General features: G+C 42.9%; 1 protein-coding gene across 1 annotated transcript; it reads left to right on the forward strand.

The window, feature by feature from the left end:
• The first annotated feature begins 7,130 nt into the window (after nucleotides 1-7,130).
• Nucleotides 7,131-9,742, forward strand: LOC113191814 (A-kinase anchor protein 1, mitochondrial-like). The gene is given in 7 exon segments (XM_077795601.1): nucleotides 7,131-7,188; nucleotides 7,191-7,719; nucleotides 7,721-8,052; nucleotides 8,055-8,276; nucleotides 8,307-9,442; nucleotides 9,444-9,648; nucleotides 9,651-9,742. Coding segments are annotated over 7 exon segments (2,574 nt in total).
• The last annotated feature ends 9,099 nt before the right edge of the window (nucleotides 9,743-18,841 follow it).

Consider the following 18,841-nt stretch of genomic DNA (forward strand, 5'->3'; position numbering starts at 1 on the left):
TTCCCCCCCACATCCTCGCCCACACATATTATTGCTTATATTCTTTCTAAATATATTTTTTAGTTGTTGATATACCTCTATTTTATTTATTTACATGCAGTGCTGAGAATCTAACCTCACATCCCAGGCAAGTGTGGAGCCCCAGCCCCAGCCCCTCTTGCTTGTATTTTATTTTTTTAGTTTTCGGCAGACACAACATCTTTGTTTGTATGTGGTGCTGAGGATCAAACCCGAGCCGCACACATGCCAGGCAAGCGTGCCACCGCTTGAGCCACATCCCCAGCCCTGCTTGTAATCTTGATAACTGCCATTCTGACTGGAGTGAGATGAAATCTTAGTTTGATTTGCATTTCTCTAATTGCTAGAGATGTTGAACATTTTTTCATATATTTGTTGATTGCTTGTATATCTTCTGAGAAGAGTCTGTTCAGTTCCTTAGCCCATTTATTGATTGGGCTGATTTTTTTTTTTTTTTTTTTTGGTGTTAAGTTTTTTGAGTTCTTTTTTTTTTTTTTAAAGAGAGAGTGAGAGAGGAGAGAGAGAAAGAGAGAGAGAGAGAGAGAGAGAGAGAGAGAGAGAGAGAGAGAGAGAATTTTTAATATTTGTTTTTTAGTTCTCGGCGGACACAACATCTTTGTTGGTATGTGGTGCTGAGGATCAAACCTGGGCCGCACGCATGCCAGACGAGCGCGCTACCGCTTGAGCCACATCCCCAGCCCTTGAGTTCTTTATATATCCTAGAGATTACTGCTCTATCTGTTGTGCATGTGGTAAAGGTCTCCTCCCACTCTGTCTTCTCTTTTCACATTATTGATTGTTTCTTTTGCTGAGAAGAAAATTTTAGTTTAAATCTATCCCACTTATTGATTCTTAATTTTACTTCTTGTGCTTTAGGAATCTTGTTAAGGAAGTCGGGGTATAATCATACATGATGAAGATTTGGGCTTACTTTTTTTTCTGTTAGGTGCAGGGTCTCTGGTCTAATTCCTAGGTCCTTGATCCATTTTGAGTTGAGTTTTGTGCATGGTGAGAGGTAAGGGTTTAATTTCATTTTGCTGCATATGGATTTCCAGTTTTCCCAGCACCATTACTTGAAGAAGCTATCTTTCTCCAATGTATGTTTTTGGCACCTTTGTCTCATATGAGATAACTGTATGTGTGTAGGTTTGTCTTTGTGTCTTCTAATTTTTTTTGGGGGGGGAGGGGTACCAGGGATTGAACTCAGAGGAACTTGACCACTTAGCCACATCCCCAGCCCTATTTTTTATTTTATTTAGAGACAAGGTCTCACTGAGTTGCTTAGTGTCTCACTTTTGCTGAGGCTGGCATTGAACTTGTGATCCTCTACCTCAGCCTCCTGAGCTGCTGGGTGTGTCTTCTATTTTGTACCATTGATCCACATACCTATTTTGGTGTCAATATCATGCTGTTTTTGTTACTATTGCTCTGTACCATAGTTTAAGGTTCGATGCTGTGATGTTTCCTGCTTCACTTTTCTTGCTAAGGATTACTTTGGCTATTCTGGGTCTTGTATTTTTTCAAATGAATTTCACGACTTGTTTTTCTAATTCTATGAAGAATGTCATTGGAATTTTAATAGGAATTGCATTAAATCCATATAAAAGTCTTGGTAGTAGTATGGCCATTTTGACAACATTAATTCTGCCAATCCAAGAGCATGGTAGATCTTTCCATTTTCTAAGATCTTCAATTTCTTTCTTTAGTGTTCTGTAGTTTTCATTGTAGAGGTCTTTCACCTCTTTTGTTAGGTTGATTCCTAAGTATTTTATCTTTTTTGAGGTTATTTTGATTGGGGTAATTTTCCTCATTTTTTCTCTTTCAATAGATTCATTGTGTATGTGTGTGTGTGTGTGTGTGTGTGTGTGTGTATAAATGCATTTGATTTATGGGTGTTATTTTATATCCTGCTATTTTGCTGAATTCATTTATTAATTGTAGAAGTTTTCTGGTGAATTTTTTGGATCTTCTAAATATACAATCGTCATTAGCAAATAGGAATAATTTGATGCCTGGAGCTGCTACATAGGAGCTGAGCGCCCCCTGGCTTTGAGTGATGGAAACGTGGAGACTGGCTTCTGCTGCATGTGGAAGCAGGTGGATCCCCATCTCCACTCAGGAGGGGAGTGAAGCAATGGGAGTGAGCGTTACCCAATGGGAGTGGGCTACTTTCTTGTTCTTTTGTAATACTACCCCTTACCTTTTTTGGATGGAATGTTCTATCGAACAGCTCCCCTCAATAGGATGGTTTCAGGTGTGCTCTCTCTCGCTTTTTCTCTGCCTCTCTTGCTTCCCTGGGGACAAGGAACCATCACTGAACCCCAGGAAAAAGTATTTTCTCTGTCTCTGTGTGATTATTTGGCACCAACCCAATTTACCTGGAGTGATCCTGACTGATTTAGTCGCTTGTCGCAGAAGTTTGAATTCTTCTTTTCTATACATAATCTCTTTAATTTCTCTCATCTGTCTGATTGCTCTGACTAGAGTTTCAAGGTCTGTGTTGAATAGAAATGGTGACAGAGGGCATCCCTGTCTTGTTCCAGCTTTTAGAGGGAATGCTTTCAATTTTTCTCTGTTTAGAATGATGTTGGCCTTGGGCTTAGAATAGATAGCTTTTACAATCTTGAGATATGATTCTACTATTCCTAGTTTTCAAGTGTTTTGAACATGAAGAGATGCTGTATTTTTTCAAATGCTTTTTCAGCATCTATTGAGATAATCATATGATTCTTGTCTTTAAGTCTATTGATGTGATATATCACATTTTTTGATTTTCATATATTGAACCAACCTTGCATCCTTGAGAGTAAAAAAGCATTTAACAAAATGTAACTTATACATACAATGGAATATTGTCATCAAAAGGAATGGAGATATCATATAGGTTGCAACAAAAAAAAGATCCTTGAAATGCTACATGAAATAAGTCAGGCACAAAAGAACAAATATTATAAGACTATATCTACATGAACTATCAAGAATAGACAAATTCAAGCTAGGAGTGGTGATGCATGCTTTTAATCCCAGAAACTTGGGAAGCTGAGGCAAGAGAATCACAAATTCCAGGGCAGCCTGGGCAATTTAATGAGAACCTGTATCAAAATAAAAAATATTAAAGGGTTGGGGGTGTATCTCAGTGATAAAGCTCTTGCCTAGCATGTGTGAAGCTCTGGGTTTAACCCTCATCACCACACCCACACACACACACCAAAAAAAAAAAAAAAAGAATTCTCTGTCTTGACTGATAGTGATAATAGTTACAGAGATATATTTTCTAAAACATATCCAACTATACACTCAAAATGTGAATTTTATTGTATCTATTCATCAATAAAGTTGTTAAAAAATCGAACAAAAACCCTAGCTCCTCCTATCTTCTACAACCCTGAGATGCTGACAATTTCCAAGCTCTCTCTGGTACCCTCCAAACCAAAGGTGCCCTGGCTTTCTCCCTCTGATGTTACCTACACCAACATCTGACTATATATTTTCCCCTTTCAGTCACTCTGTGTCCCCATCTCTACCATGGCACCTCCATCTGTCACACTGCCAAGCCAAAAAATTGGAGATTCCAAGGTCATGCTTGTTGTTTCAACTCCATGCCCTGATACCAAGGGCTACAGATTTATCACCCGATCCCTCTTATTCGTCCCCTCCCCACTGCCAGAGTTCAAGTTCAAATCTTTTTTTGTCTGAACCACCACTTTGACTTCCTTCTTAGCTCACCTGCCACTAACCCAGGCTTTCTGTCCCCAACCAATCTCTACAATGATGTCAGATTGATTTTCTGAGACTCATTTAACAAACATATATTGAGCTCCTACTCTGTGCCTGGCACTGTTTTAGGAGCTGGAAATGCAGCAGTAAATAAACCAAAGGAGATCTCTCCTTCATAGAGCTTACAAAGAATCATTCTAGTCAAGGAGGCAGACAATGCACAAGTTAAGTAAGAGAGTAGGTTAGAACTGGGCACTAGTTAAGAGTGCCTGTAACCACACAAAGGAAGCAAAGGCAGGAGACATAAATTCCAGTTAGTTTGGGCAACGTTGTGAGACTGTCTCAAAATAAAATTTTAAAGATGCTGGGAGTATAGCTTAGTTTTGTGGTAAGTTAGAAATTTGCCTAGCATGTGCAGATCCTGGGTTCAGTCCCTAGTAACACACACACACACACACACACACACACACACACTCACGGATTAGACAGTGTGTTAGCCAATCCCAATGATTCTGGCTTTCTGTTATTTGTGCCCCTGTTGTCTCCTCCTCAGTGAAAAGGCTAACGGATGTAACCAGCTGCAGGAATAGTGGTGACTGAGGTCAGATCATAGAAACTGTTGTGGCTTTCACCTTGCTTTTTTCTTGAATCACTCACACTAGGGAAGCCAGCCACCATGTTGTAAGGAAACTCAAGCAGATCTGTAGAGGTGAGGAATTGAGACCTCCTGCCAATAGCCAATGAGGGATTGATCTTGAAAGCAGATCCTCTAGCTCCAGTCCCACCTTCAGATGTATGCAGACCTGGATGACAGTTTGAAAATGTCACTGCGACCTATAAGAGGCCCAATCCAAAAGCACATGACCAAGCTGCTCAGAAATTCCTAACTTACTACAATGATATGAGATGATAAATGTTTGCTCTTTGAAGTCCCTAAATCTTGTAGTGATTTCATATGCAGGAATAGATAATTAATGAAGACAACGAAAAGATAAATGGGGGAGCAAGGGAAAATAGGGATGTGAGATTGATAGTATGGAGAGGAGGGCTGGTGTAGAGCATTTGTCTAGCATGTGTGAGGCACTGGATTTGATCTTCGGCACCACATAAAAACAAATAAATAAAATAAAAGTTAAATTCTTAAAAAAAAAAAAGAGCACACAAGAGAGACTAAAATTTTAGAGACCATTTCCAGAAATTGCTTCCTTGTAGGAGAGTGATTTTAAAAGGGGGGTGGGGTGGGGGAAGAAAACCACATGGATATTTAGGAGGACAGCATTCCTGGTATGTAGATGTGTGTCTGGTGAGTTTCAGATACAACTATGAGGCTATCATGATTGCAGCCAAGTGAGTGAGTAGAGTAGGGGTGAGGATGGAACTTGCAGGGAACCAGAGGTACAGAACCTCACTTCTATGGTGAGAAATGTCCATTCTGAATGGAATGGGAGCCCATAGTGGATTCACAGCAAAGGAAAGAATTTGGTCTTGTAGGAACAGATGAGGCAAGGCACCAAAGATAGCAGGAAACAGTTTTATTTGGCTACAACCAGGTTCAGAGGGCACAGCTTTTGCTGTAATCAATCAATCCCCTGAACCCCGAGTTCAAGTAGTTTCAGAGTTTCATACCCAGCATTGTAAGGGGAAGGGCTCAGAAGTTCACAGTCTGCAGAAGTTCACATAAAAGCAGCTTTTTCTTTCACTGTTTTGGGCTAGTTAACCCTTCAAGGACAACACCTGAGGAGGGAGAGCTTCTTCTCCCCTCTTTCCTCCCCCTGCCAGCTGTTTCCATGGAGCCCAATTGGTAACATATCTGAAAAATGTAGACATCTCTGTGAAGCCCATCTCAAGGCCAGAGGCCTTGTTGCACATTTATACAAACTACTAACTTGATATGTTTGTGGAAAACTAGTAAGGGGTTGTCCAGCAGCTGGAGTGCTGGTATCTTCTTGGCCAAGTAAGACAGAGCGACATGAAAATAGGAAGTTTATCTACATTGAACTCTTTTGCAGAGACTCTTTTGCTGACAGTCCTAAAATCAACCATGGTGAAGATTTCTTTAGAATCCCAAGTCAGAGTTTTCTGTGGAGAAAGGGGGTGCCACTTCAGTCTCACTCTAATAGAATCATCCAGCTGCTATGTGCAAAACAAACTGAAGGTGGGCAAGGAGAACCAGAGGGACTAAGTAGGAGCTATGACAACAACCCATGCCAGTCAGAAAAGAGTTGTAAAGAAGGGACAGAAAGAGGATATACTGGTAAGGTGGAAACAACAGAATTTGTGAATGAATCAAATATGAGGAAAGTCAAGAATGACTCCCAGATTTTTAGATTGAGTAGCTGTAAAAAAAAAAAAAAAGGAATTATCATTTGTTGAGATGAGAAAAGTCAGGAGGAGAAAATTTGGGGAGACAACAGGAATTTACTGTACTTATGATAAGATCATGGACTCGGATATCCAAGTGGAGAGATGACATCTCTGTACTTGACAGTACAGCTAGATTCAGGAGCCTGGAGTTCAAAGCACAGATGTGGGCAGGAGAAAGAAAGTTGGGAGTCATTAGCTTGGATGGCAGTGAAAGCACAAGAAACATTTTCCAAGGAGTGAACACTGATAGAGAAAAGGGAAAGCACTAGAAGACTGAGCCCTGGGTCCTCCAGCCTTCAGGTGTAGGAGAGATGATGGACCAGCAATGGAGATCCAGGAGCTCCTAGTGAGACAGGAGGAAAACCAGGAGGGTGCTGCCCTGAAGTCAGGAGAGAGCTTGTGAAGAAGGAAGAGTCATCGCCACCGGCAAAAGCTGCCAAAAAAGTTGAGCAACATGGAAATTGCTGTGAACTTGATAAGGACAACCTTGGCACCACTGTGGGACAAAGTCTACTTGGAGAATGGGAGGACAGATATCAGGCAAGAAAATATGGAAAATTCATCAGAGGAGTTCTGGCTTAAAGGGGGGAAAGGAGGCATGGAGTGGGAGGTGGAAAGGAAAGTGCAACAAGATTTCAACTGTAGGGAGAGCAAGCACCCTGCTTATATGAGGGTGGAAAAGATGCTGGAGAAAGTGCAAAAGTGCTTTTGCAGGAAACTAGAGGAAAGCTGCTCTGATGCAAAGGACTGGGGTTACAGGACAGTGCTACCCAGAGTCTGGTCCATAGATCATCCAAATTCTGTTAGATCTGATCAGGATTTTATGATAGCTGAATTTTTTCTTTTTTAAAAAAATTTATAAATGTCTCTGTGTTCCACTGGCCTGGGCGAGCATGTGGGGGAGCAGCCCGAGCACAGAGCTGCAGGGCTGGGCCATGGGGCCAGGCGGGGGCTGGGGGGTGGTGGCAGCACCAGGGCTCCACACCCCGACGGTCGCAGAGAAACTGGCATAACTACTCCAGGCCTCCAGGATGGCAATCCATTTCCATTCACTCTTTCCCTTGGCATTGCCTGGAATGTTGGCGCTCCTCGCTGGTGGTGGTTTTTCTCTCATAAAAAAGAGCAGGTCAGCAGCAATGATAAAAAGGTGGACGCTGGTGCTATGGTGCTGAGGGCCAGCCCTGACATCAAGAAATCGCTCCCCATACAAGAAGCCTGTCCTGGAGTTGTGTCCACACCCCGCAATGTCACACAGCCACTAGAAAAGGAACAGTCCACTGCAAGCAAGCCTTCTGTGGAGCCCCCAACCTTGCTGCACACACACCCAACCTGTCGCAGATCAGAGTCCTCAGGCTGCCTCCCTAACCCCACGAACACAAGATCTCAACCAGGAACCCACAAAAATGACAGTACAAAGGTGGAACTCGCCCTGATGGGTGACAAAGCCATATCTGTTCCTCTTGAGTGTCCCCTCCCATCTCCCAAGGATGTGGTGTTCCCCCATGAAGCCATAGAGGTGTGTAAGCAAGAGATGGTGTTCAGTAAATCACCAGGGAGGGGCTGGCCCAGCCAGTCTGTCTGTGCTGCAGAGAAACATAGCCCTGGGGAGAAGGCAAGAGAGAGGAGCTGAGGGGACCGGTGACGCAATGTTGGGGGAAAACGTGCTTGAAGAAGGCTTGTTGTCCCAGGAGCGTGTCTCAGAATTGGAGAATAGCAAGGCCCTCAGCCTGGCCCCCTCGGGAGGCGGAGGAGAGAAGGGGAGCCGTGGCCCCTTCTGCCCTCTGAGAGAAGAGTCTGCAGTTGGAAAATTGTTAAGTAGCTCTGGCAAGTTGGCTCACGCAGAGCTGGCAAAGGATGAGGAGATGCAGATGCAGGCATCTGAGGTCCAAGATGACAGTACCTGGGACAGAGACATGGCAGCAGAAGTAGGCAAAAAGGAGAGCTTGGATAAGAATGGGAGATTGAGCAGGCTGCCTTCCAGATAATCTCCCAGGTGATCTTGGAAGCAACCCAAGAGGTGCTGGCCAGCACGGGGGACAAGATGGCAGATCAGTTATATCAGGCCTCAGACAGTCCGACTGTAGGGCAGGCGGAGAGCAGTGCCCCAGCCAGCCAGAAAACTGTCCTGGGGCAAGACACTGCACAGGCTGCTCCAGCCGTAGTGGGGGCAGCTGCTGGTGCAGTGGACTCTGCCCTTCCCTTGCCAGGCCCACCAGCAGAGAACCTGCCTTCACCAAAGACCTATGTGAGCTGCCTGAGCAGCCCACTTTCCAGCCCCACCGAGGACAGTAAGCCAAAGAACTCCACACACCACAACTCCCTGGCTCCCTGCCCACCTCCAGCGAGCCCCCTCAGAGAGTCCGTGGACGAGGCAAGCATCCTGGCGGAAGATGCCACCTGTGCCACCTGTGTGTCAGACAGCCAGAGTGTTCCTTCCGCGGCCTCCTCTGGACAGTGCTCGGATTCCGTCAGCACTTCAGGGCTCGAAGACTCTTGCACAGAGACCAACTCAAGCCCCAGGGACAAGGCCATCACCCCGCCACTGCCGGACAATACTGTGCCCTTCAGTAATGGGGTGCTGAAAGGGGAGTTGTCAGACTTGGGGACTGAGGACGGATGGACTGTGGATGCAGAAGCAGATCACTCGGGAGATTCCAACTGGGACAGCATGGATTCTGTGGATAGCTGTTGTGGCCCCAAGGAGACCGACAGTTTCCAGAATGCCCAGGCAGGCTCCAACCCTAAAAAGGTTGACCTCATCATCTGGGAGATTGAAGTGCCAAAGCACTTAGTTGGTCGGCTAATCGGCAAGCAGGGGCGGTATGTGAGTTTCCTGAAGCAAACATCTGGTGCCAAGATCTACATCTCAACCCTGCCTTACACCCAGAACATCCAGATCTGCCACATAGAAGGCTCTCAGCATCATGTAGACGAAGCTCTGAACCTGATTGGAAAGAAGTTCAAAGAACTGAACCTCACCAATATTTACGCTCCTCCGCTGCCTTCACTGGCACTGACTTCTCTACCAGTGACGTCCTGGCTCATGCTGCCTGATGGCATCACTGTGGAGGTAATCGTGGTCAACCAGGTCAATGCCGGGCACCTGTTTGTGCAGCAGCACACGCACCCCACCTTCCATGCGCTGCGCAGCCTGGACCAGCAGATGTACCTCTGCTACTCTCAGCCTGGAATCCCCACCTTGCCCACCCCTGTGGAAATCACCGTTATCTGTGCTGCCCCTGGTGCAGACGGGGCCTGGTGGCGTGCCCAAGTGGTTGCCTCCTACGAGGAGACCAACAAGGTGGAGATTTGCTATGTGGACTACGATGGATACAAGAGGGTGAAAAGTAGACGTGCTCCGGCAGATCTGGTCTGACTTTGTGACCTTGCGGTTCCAGGGAGCAGAAGTCCTTCTGGATAGTGTGATGCCTCTGTCAGAGGATGACCACTTTTCGCCTGAAGCAGATGCAGCTATGAGTGAGATGACAGGAAACACAGCGCTTCTGGCACAGGTAACAAGTTACAGTCCAACTGGCCTTCCCTTGATTCAGCTGTAGATGGAGATGGAGTGGTGCTGATAAACCGGTCACTGGTGGAGCGAGGTCTGGCGCAGTGGGTGGACAGCTACTACTCAAGCCTTTGACCCTGGCTCCCAGAGCCACCACTTGAGTCTTTTTTTGCACTGTTGAAATTGGGCTTGGCACTGAAGGCAAAGAGTTAACATCAGAGTAATAAACATCATCCTCTCGAGTCCTCTTTCTCCCCATTCTCTAGGTCCTATAGAGAAGACGTTCCTCTCCGAGGAAAAAGGATGAAACAGCGGGTTCTTTTCAAAGACATTGGACAGTGTTAACCTGAGCTGTTTAAAAAGAAATATTGAAGGGAAGCAGTTTCAACCAGGTTGTCCTGTTCCCCCTCCATTCCATTGCCATCTGCTTCCTTCCCACCCTCTCCACCAAAACCCCACAGACTCTAGTGGGCTGGCCACAGGACATTCGTGGCTTGCCGCTAAGGGTTTCTTTTACTTCAAAGTTTTTCTTCAGGGAGCCAGCCATGAACTGACTGGTCAATTTCCTGTACGGCTCAACATAAATGAATTGGTGGTGTTTGATCAGTTTTTATACACTTCCTCTAGGTCTGTAGGAACCCAGACTTTTTAAGTGCAGATGTAAATATGGAGCAATTGTCACACCTCTAGCCCTTGTTATTGGGAAGGGTAACTGTTATCTTGCCAAGCCTGGTTGTAATTTATTACCATTTTCTATTTGTGCAAACTCTGTAAATAATGTTTTAAAATGTATTATTTTGTACAAGATACACTGGAGAACAAAGGGAACTCAAGGTTTTTCCACACACTTCACCTGTAAGTAGAAGTTAATCCTGTAGAGGGCAGCTGCCAATCCTGGCTCCTCTTCCAGGAGTTTCAGGGATTCCTGCATATTGGAAAGCTAGCTGTATGGGATAGATTGTCATTTGGGGATTTTTTGCTGTACACATTTGTTTTTTTTAAAAAAAGTAACTCAGTGAATATCTTGCAGTGGTGTGTTTGATTCTTTTTTAGACTAGCTTCAGCATTGTGCAATTTAAGAATAAATGACATAAATAACTTGAGCATATATAAATTTCAAATTGTATAAAAAAATTTATTTGTTCTGTTTAGTTATACATGACAGTGGAATACACACACCCGCACATGAGAGAGAGAGAGAGAGAGAGAGAGAGAGAGAGAGAGAGAATAATTTCCCATTCTTCTGGTTGAACATGATGTGGAGTTATACTGGTTATATACTCATGTATGAATATAGAAAAATATTTCCAATTCATTCTACTGTCTTTTTCCATCCCCACCCACCTCCATTCCTCCAATACTCTACTGTCCAATCTGGTGAACTTCCACTCTTCCCTCCCCACCAACTATTTTGAGTCAGCATCTGCATATCAGAGAGAACATTTGGCCTTTGTTTTGTTTTTGTTTTTTTTTGGGGGGGGGGATTGGCTTATTTCACTTAACATGATAGTCTCCAGTTCCATCCATTTCATTTAAAATGCCATGATTTCATTTTTCTTTATGGCTAAGGAATATTCCATTGTATATATATGCACCATATTTTCTTTATCCATTCATCTGCTGAAGGGTACCCAGGTTGGTTCCATGGCTTAACTATTGTGAATTGAGCTGCTATGAACATTGATGTGGCCACTTCATTATAGTATGCTGATTTTAAGTCCTTTAGGTATGTGCCAAGGAGTGGGATAACTGGGTCAAATGGTGGTTGCATTTCAAGTTTTCGGAGGAATCTCCATACTGCTTTCCAGAGCGGTTGGATCACTTTGCAGTCCTACCAGCAATGTATGAGTCTACATTTCCCCCCACATCCATGGCAACATTTATTGTTACTTGTATTCTTGATTGTACCATTTGGAAGCAGAGTGAGATGAAATCTCAGTATAGTTTGAATTTGCATTTCTCTAATTGGATAGCTGAAGTTTCTAATGCCAAATTTGACCTTTTATCTTTTGTCTTTGGTTTTTCAACCTCCTTTTTTTCTATTTACATATTTTTTTTGTAATTTCATAAATTATCAGTGGCAGATTAGAGGTAAGCCCTACAGATGGTTGGAGATGTATGAATCCAGAGTACCAGGGGGGGTGGACTTTTCTAGAAGCACTGACAGTTCCTCCACCAGAAGAAGTCAGGTTCTGGGCACAGAGACAGGGGTGGGAGACTTGGCTGTAGAAACCTGTGGAAATTCTCTTCTGATTGTCTCTATTTACCCAGAAAATGAGTAAAGAAGGTTTATATGCTAAAATGTCTGGGCCAGATGCAGTAGCATCACTGCTAAAATTAGATAGTATAAATAGACACAATCTTTCAACAGTATCAATGTATCAACAGTTGCTTTTAAAATGTTACCTTTCTGTGAGACATTCCAATGCTGCAAATTCAGCCTAAGGAGACATTTAAACAAGTGCACAAAGACAAGAGTACCATGATGGTCCCTGGAATAAGATCCTCTTACTTTACCTAGAAATTAGGAATCTCCAAAAGTGTCCATGAGAACATTCATGTGTAAATAATACTATACTCAAGGACCTAAAATGATAATAGATGTTAGATTGGTACTTCAAATTGGAGAGTCTTGTATCAATAGCTACTAAATTAATTAACACAATAAGACTGGGAAAGAGGGCTGGGGATGTGGCTCAAGCGGTAGCGCGCTCGCCTGGCATGCGTGCGGCCCGGGTTCGATCCTCAGCACCACATACCAACAAAGATGTTGTGTCCACCAAGAACTAAAAAATAAATATTAAAAATTCTCTCTCTCTCTCCTCTCTCTCTCTCTCTCTCTCTCTCTCTCTCTCTCTCTCTCTCCTCTCTCGCTCTCTCTTTAAAAAAAAAAAAAAAAAAAGACTGGGAAAGACTACAAGGATGTTCACCAAAAAAGTTAACAAAAGTTCTCTCTCTGGTACTGGGGGAGGGGCTATCACTGTTTATGGGTATTTCCCCAATTTTATAGCACCTGTTTATTACTAATTCTGGAGGATTCTATAAAATAAGCATAATCTCAGCATGATTTTGAGACCCCCCCCCCATGGCCTATGTCATTACCCAGACACATCATTAAGTCTCTGGAAATTTGTAAATGCTATTCTCTCTGCCTAGAACCCCCACCCAACTTATATAATTCCTGCCTATCCTTCAGAAGTCCCTATAAACCTTCCTCCTTCAGGCAGGCTTGCAAACTCTAGGGCTAATGTAGATTTGTATCCATGCACCCACCTGTTGATACTGCCTGTGGCCTACTGTATGCCAGCCCTGATCAGGGTACTTCTCCCATTGGCCACTCAGAAGCCTCAATCTCTCTCACTGCCCCAGAAGCTCTGAGGACAGGTGCCGAACACAGTACTCCACAAAAGTGCTGAGAAGATGGGTAGATAGAGAAATGAGGCCCCATTATCCTGGTTTTGAATTAATGGCTTAAATGCCTAGAAGACCTAACACTGAGCCCTGAACCAATATCCCTAAGCAAGAGAGAAGAAAATCCCATTTGGACAGACTTTCCAGAGATGCTCTCCCTAGAGCAGGGGAGCTTATTGGAACCCAGCACCTCAACTCAAGAAAGGAGAATCATCAGGGCATGAAAGGGACTCTAGTTAAGCAGCATTCTGTGGGCTCCTAGGGTCTTTTCCTTTTTGTTCTCATTAATATCTTAATTGTGGTTTTGCAGTTGTTCTTTAAAATTGTTTTAAAAGATACACAACATAAAATTTAACCATCTTAATCATTTCTAAGTGGATAGGCTAAAAGTAAGTATATTCCCTTGTGAAACCAATATCCAGAACTTTTTCATCCTGCCAAACCACAACTCTTTATCTATTAAAAAAAAAATTTCCCATCCTTTCTCCTCCCAGCCCCTGGCAACCATGTTCTACTTTCTATTTCTGCAAATCAGACTGCTCTAGATACCTCATGTAAGTGAAATCGTACAGTATCTTTTGTGTGTGATTGACTAATTTCATTTAGCATAATCCTCAAGGTTCATTCATGTTGTAGCATGTTAAAATTATTTCTTGCTATGGTTTGGGTAAGTGTCCCCCAAAGGTTCGTGTGTTAAAGATCTGGTTCCCAGCCCATGGCACTATTTGGAGGTAGAAAGATCTTTAAGAGGTGAGGCCTATTTGGAGGTTTTTAGTTGATGGGGATTGTGCCCTTGAAGGGGATAAAGGAAGCCCAGCCCTTTCCTCTTTCTCTTACTTGCCAGCCATTCTGCTATGTGCACCCTACCAGGATGTGCTGCCTCACCACAGACCCAAAATCAAGGGGGCCAATTGCATGAACTGGAACCTCCAAAACACTGAGCCAAAATAAATCTTTTCTAAGTTGATTATCTTCATTGTTAAGGCTGAAAAAAATATTCCAATGCATGTATAAGCCACATTTTATTTACCTGTTCAGTTGCTGATGGATGTTTGAGTTGCTTTCACCTCTAGGATATTGTGAATAATGCCACTATGAACATGGGTATACTAATATCCCTCTGAGACCCTGCTTTCAATTCTTGTGGGTATATACAAAAAAAGCAGAATTTCTGCATTATGGAATAATTGAATATTTAACTTTTTGAGAAACCACCATACTATTTCCCATAGCAGCTGCAGCATTTTACATTCCCATTCAGTGTATAAGATTCCAATTTTAGTTTCTGATTTTTGATAGCAAACATCCTCATAACTGAGGATGATATATAAGTCTCAACCATCTGAACCATCTGGCCACTTTCTGATTTTCCTAATTTCATGGGTCTCCCATGCGAACATAATTAAAACTGGTTTTCTCCTGTTAAATTATCTTATGTCAACTTACTTCTTAGTTTGGCCACAGACCAGCATTTTTCCTCCTCTACACTGCCTAGAGCCTGGGAAAAAATGGAGAATGAATGCCAATGATTATGAATTGGTTTGGTTTTGGTTTTGGAAGGGCAATGAATGAATTATAAAATTGTAGTGATGCTTACACAACTCAGTGAATATACTAAAACTCATGGAACTATAAATGGGTGAGTTATATAATGAGTAAATTATATCTGCATAAATCTTATAAATATTTAAAAAGATGACATTGTAACATTATTTGTTAAGTCCTTACAAAAATTTAAGGTGATGATTCAATGAGCCTTTCAAAAACCAAAGGACTTCTACAAAGCTTAAATTTCCTATCCTTTGGTCAACTCAGCATAAGGCCAAGGTAAACAACGGCTTATCTTAAAGAAATCAGTGGGTGTGGATCTTTTGTCTAATGAACTGAACCCCAGTAAGATTCTCAGGAGGACCCACACTGTTTATCATGAGGCTGTTTTCCTGATGGTACACTGGATTTGTTCTGAGGCCCTTTTTCACCTTGAGATGCCTTTGCTGGCAAAACAAAAACTGGCCCAGGCCCTTTTCATATTCTCCAAATGCTACTTGTAAACCAAATAGTTCCTTTAGCACTTCATCTCCCTCCTCTCTCAATTTATTGTGGGCAGCTAGAAGCAAGGTGGCACCTTCAATACTAAATGGGAAGGTCCTCATCCAGATCCATGAATACGTTATTATACCCATTACTTTCCATTTTACCATGGTCAAAGTTTTGTTATGTTTTCTACCCCTCCATAATGAAGTTTCCTTTTCCTTCAATTTCCAATAATTCATTCTTTGCTTTCCTTGAGTGCTGACCTCTTCAAGGCCCATCCACTGCTCAGTCCCCAACTAAATGTCACATGTTTTGGACTTTTGTAATGGCAACACTCCACTTACAGAATGTCAAATCCTATTCTGGTTATCCATGCAACATACCATTCCACCCTAAACTCCTTAATGGAAAACAACCAATGAAAGGTGCTCATACATTCTGTGGGCTGGGAATTTGGACAAGGAATGTTAGGGCTGGTTTGTCGCTGTCTGTGACTCATGTAGCCTCAATAAGGATGACTCAAATGGCTGGGGTGAGTCATACGGGTGGTGCTAGAATCATCTGAAGGCCTCTTCACTTACATATCTGAAGCCTGGACTGAGATCACTAATAGGCTAGGTTCAGGTGGAATGTCCAACTTATATATGGATTCTCTATGGGTTTTGCTTCCCATAACATGAAGAAAGCAACCAGAAAGGACACATCTAGAAAAAGAACTAGAGAGGAGACACATGGCATAAGTATGATTTAACCTAAATAATCACATAGCATCCCTCCTAAAATAATTTATACATCAGAAGTCCTCCAGATGCAAATAGAGGGAACAAAGTCTGTATCTCTCAATAGGGAGAGTGTCAAGGAATTTGCAGCTATTCTCCTCTTGATCCTAGGCCTGGACCTGGAACTTGCTTTGATTGATGGAATGTTCAAGTATAAATGAATCCAGGGTATACTGCTAGAGAGAGAGATTACATATAAAGAGAAAGACCACTGGAGATATAAACACAGAGAGGAGAACCAAGGGCCAGAATCCAGGCTCCAACATGTTAATCTGCTCATCTCAGATCTTCCATCCCTACCCAACTGCTGGGTGGATGTAGCTGCATGAGCAGATTCAGCTGATGCCATATGGAGCAGAGAAAAACCATCCTTGCTGAGTCCTGCTCAAATTTCTGACCTTCAAAATCTTAAGTAAAGAAAATGATATCTGTTTTCAGCTATGTATTAGTGTGGAGGCCTATGTGGCAATAGATAGTTAACATAGTATAGCACTATTTGGAAATGTTTCTCTATTTCTAAATAATATACTCTAGGAGTTATGATTTAGATGTAAAGTATTCCCCAAAAGCTCATGAGTGAGACAATGCAAGAAGATTTAGAGGTGAAATGATTGGGCTGAGCCTTAATCCAATCAATAAATCAACACCCCCTGATTGGATTAACTGAGTGGTAGCTATGGGCCACTAGGGTATGGCTGGAGGAGGTGGGTCCATAGGGGCATGCCTTTGGAGTGTATATTTTGTCCTTGTTGAGCAGAGTTCTCTTTCTCTGCTTACTAGTGTGATGTCTTGAGCCACTTTCCTCCACCACATTATTCCACCATGATGTTCTGCCTCACTTTGGGCCTGGAGCAATGGAATCAGCCATCTATAGACAGAGACCTCTGAAACAATGAGCCCCCCCAAATAAACTTTTCTGCCTCTGATTGTTATTGTCAGGTCTTTTGGTCATGGCAGTGAAAATTAGGAGTAAAATACTAAGGAAGAGTTTAAGACTCATGTGTTGAGGGCTTGGTCCCCAGTGCAGCAATATTCAGAGGTGGGGCTTTGGGAAGTGATTGGATCATGAGGCTTTGATGTCATCAGTATTTTAATCCAGGGGCCGGAGATGTGGCTCAGTGGTAGAGTGCTTGCTTGGTATGCACGAGGCTTGTGTTCAATCCCCAGTACCACACACACACACACACACACACACAAAGATTAATCCAGGACTGGGGGTTGTGTCTCAGTGGTATAGCACTCACCTAGCATGTGCGGGGCCCTGGGTTCAGTCCTCAGCACCACATAAAAATAAATAAAATAAAGATATTTTGTTCAACTACAACTAAAAAGAAATATTAAAAAAGATTAATCCACTTATGGGTTCATAATTGAATGGACTATTGGAAAGTGGAGGAAAACTTGGGAAGTAGGCCTTAACTGAAGGAAGTGGGTCACTGGGGGCATGCCCTGGTACGGTTTATCTTTTCTCTAAGGACTCTTCTTATCTCTTTCCGTTTCCCTTTTCTTATCCCTGGCCCTCCCCATCCTGACTGCCAAGAGGTGAGCAGATTTTTGCCCTCACACCCTTCTGCCATGATGTTTTGTTATGCTCGAATTCAGGACCCCCAAAGACCACCAGAGACCAAGATGGATGTAAGCAGCAAAGAGGTGTTTATTGCGAGCTAGCTGGGTCCTCCGCATGCACACACAGCAACTGGTGACGCTGAGAGGCCCCCAGCCCAGGGTTTGCAGCATTTTTATACATTCTTTGGAGAGGGCAGGGACTTCACATACATCATAGCAAATCATCACACACCTCGGGAAAATCAAATAACAACTCTAAAACATGATTAGCACATTCACTGGCGGGAACAAGTTGGGTAGGGGTGATTGGTCAGTACAAAAGGGGTATTCGTTTGAAATGATTGGTTTAAACCAAGAGGGGTGTAAGTGCTGAACTACATGGTTTCCCAACATGTTATCAACCACCATAAATTGGGAGGGTCATCTGGCATCCCAGGTATTTCCCTGTCTCATGCTGATTGGTGGCTGCTAGGGGGTTGCTATGGGTCCCCACCTAGCCTGACTGAGTCAGGGACACCTGGTGCAGCAGATCTCTCCTGTTATTTGTAGATAAATAACTTAGCAGGGTGGGAATGTGCTTAGGAGTGCTCTGTGGGTTTTTCCAAGGACAAAGGTCATGTCCCTTTCTTGGACAGGCTTTGCTTTGAGATAGAGACTGGTTTTTCAGTTTCTGCCTTGCCACAGGCCTAACAGAAATGGAGCCAGCTGACCAGGGACTGAGACCTCTGAAAAATGTGAGCCCAAAGTAAACTTTTCCTCTTGTAAGTTTTTTTTTTTAATACACAACAACAGTGGAATGCATTACAATCCTTATTATACATATAGAGCACAATTTTTTGTATCTCTGTATATAAAGTATGTTCACGCCAACTTATGCCATTATACATGTACTCTTTTTTTGCATTACAATTCTTTTTTTAAAAAAATAAAGCCTTTTTTATTTATTTCTATTTTTACGTGGTGCTGAGGATCGAACCCAGTGCCTCACACATGCTAGGCAAGCGCTCTGCCACTGAGCCACAACCCCGGCCCTACAATTCTTAATACACATATATACCACAATTTTTCATATCTCTGTAAGGTATGTTGGCCCCAAATTCAAATCTTTTGTAGGTTGTTCTTGCTGGGTGCTTTGATCACAGTGATAAAAAGCTGACTAACAGACACAAAACAGAACAATAAGATACAATGATGAACTAACAAAATTAAAATTATTTTCAGACATGTGATTATGTGTCTGGAAAATCAAAGATAATAAACTTGAAATGATCAAATATAGTTAAATAATTCACTGAGTTTGTGAGTTAGTAAGGGAATAAAGAAAACAACAGCTCTCCTATGGTCCAGCAATGATATTGTAGAATCAATGAAAAAGTACAGTGATTTTTTTTTTCCTTTGTGATGCTGGGAGTGGAACCCAGGGCCTCACACATGCTGTACTCTA

The sequence above is a fragment of the Urocitellus parryii genome, chromosome 3 (genome assembly GCF_045843805.1).
Source record: "Urocitellus parryii isolate mUroPar1 chromosome 3, mUroPar1.hap1, whole genome shotgun sequence".
NCBI classification, from domain to species: domain Eukaryota; kingdom Metazoa; phylum Chordata; class Mammalia; order Rodentia; family Sciuridae; genus Urocitellus; species Urocitellus parryii.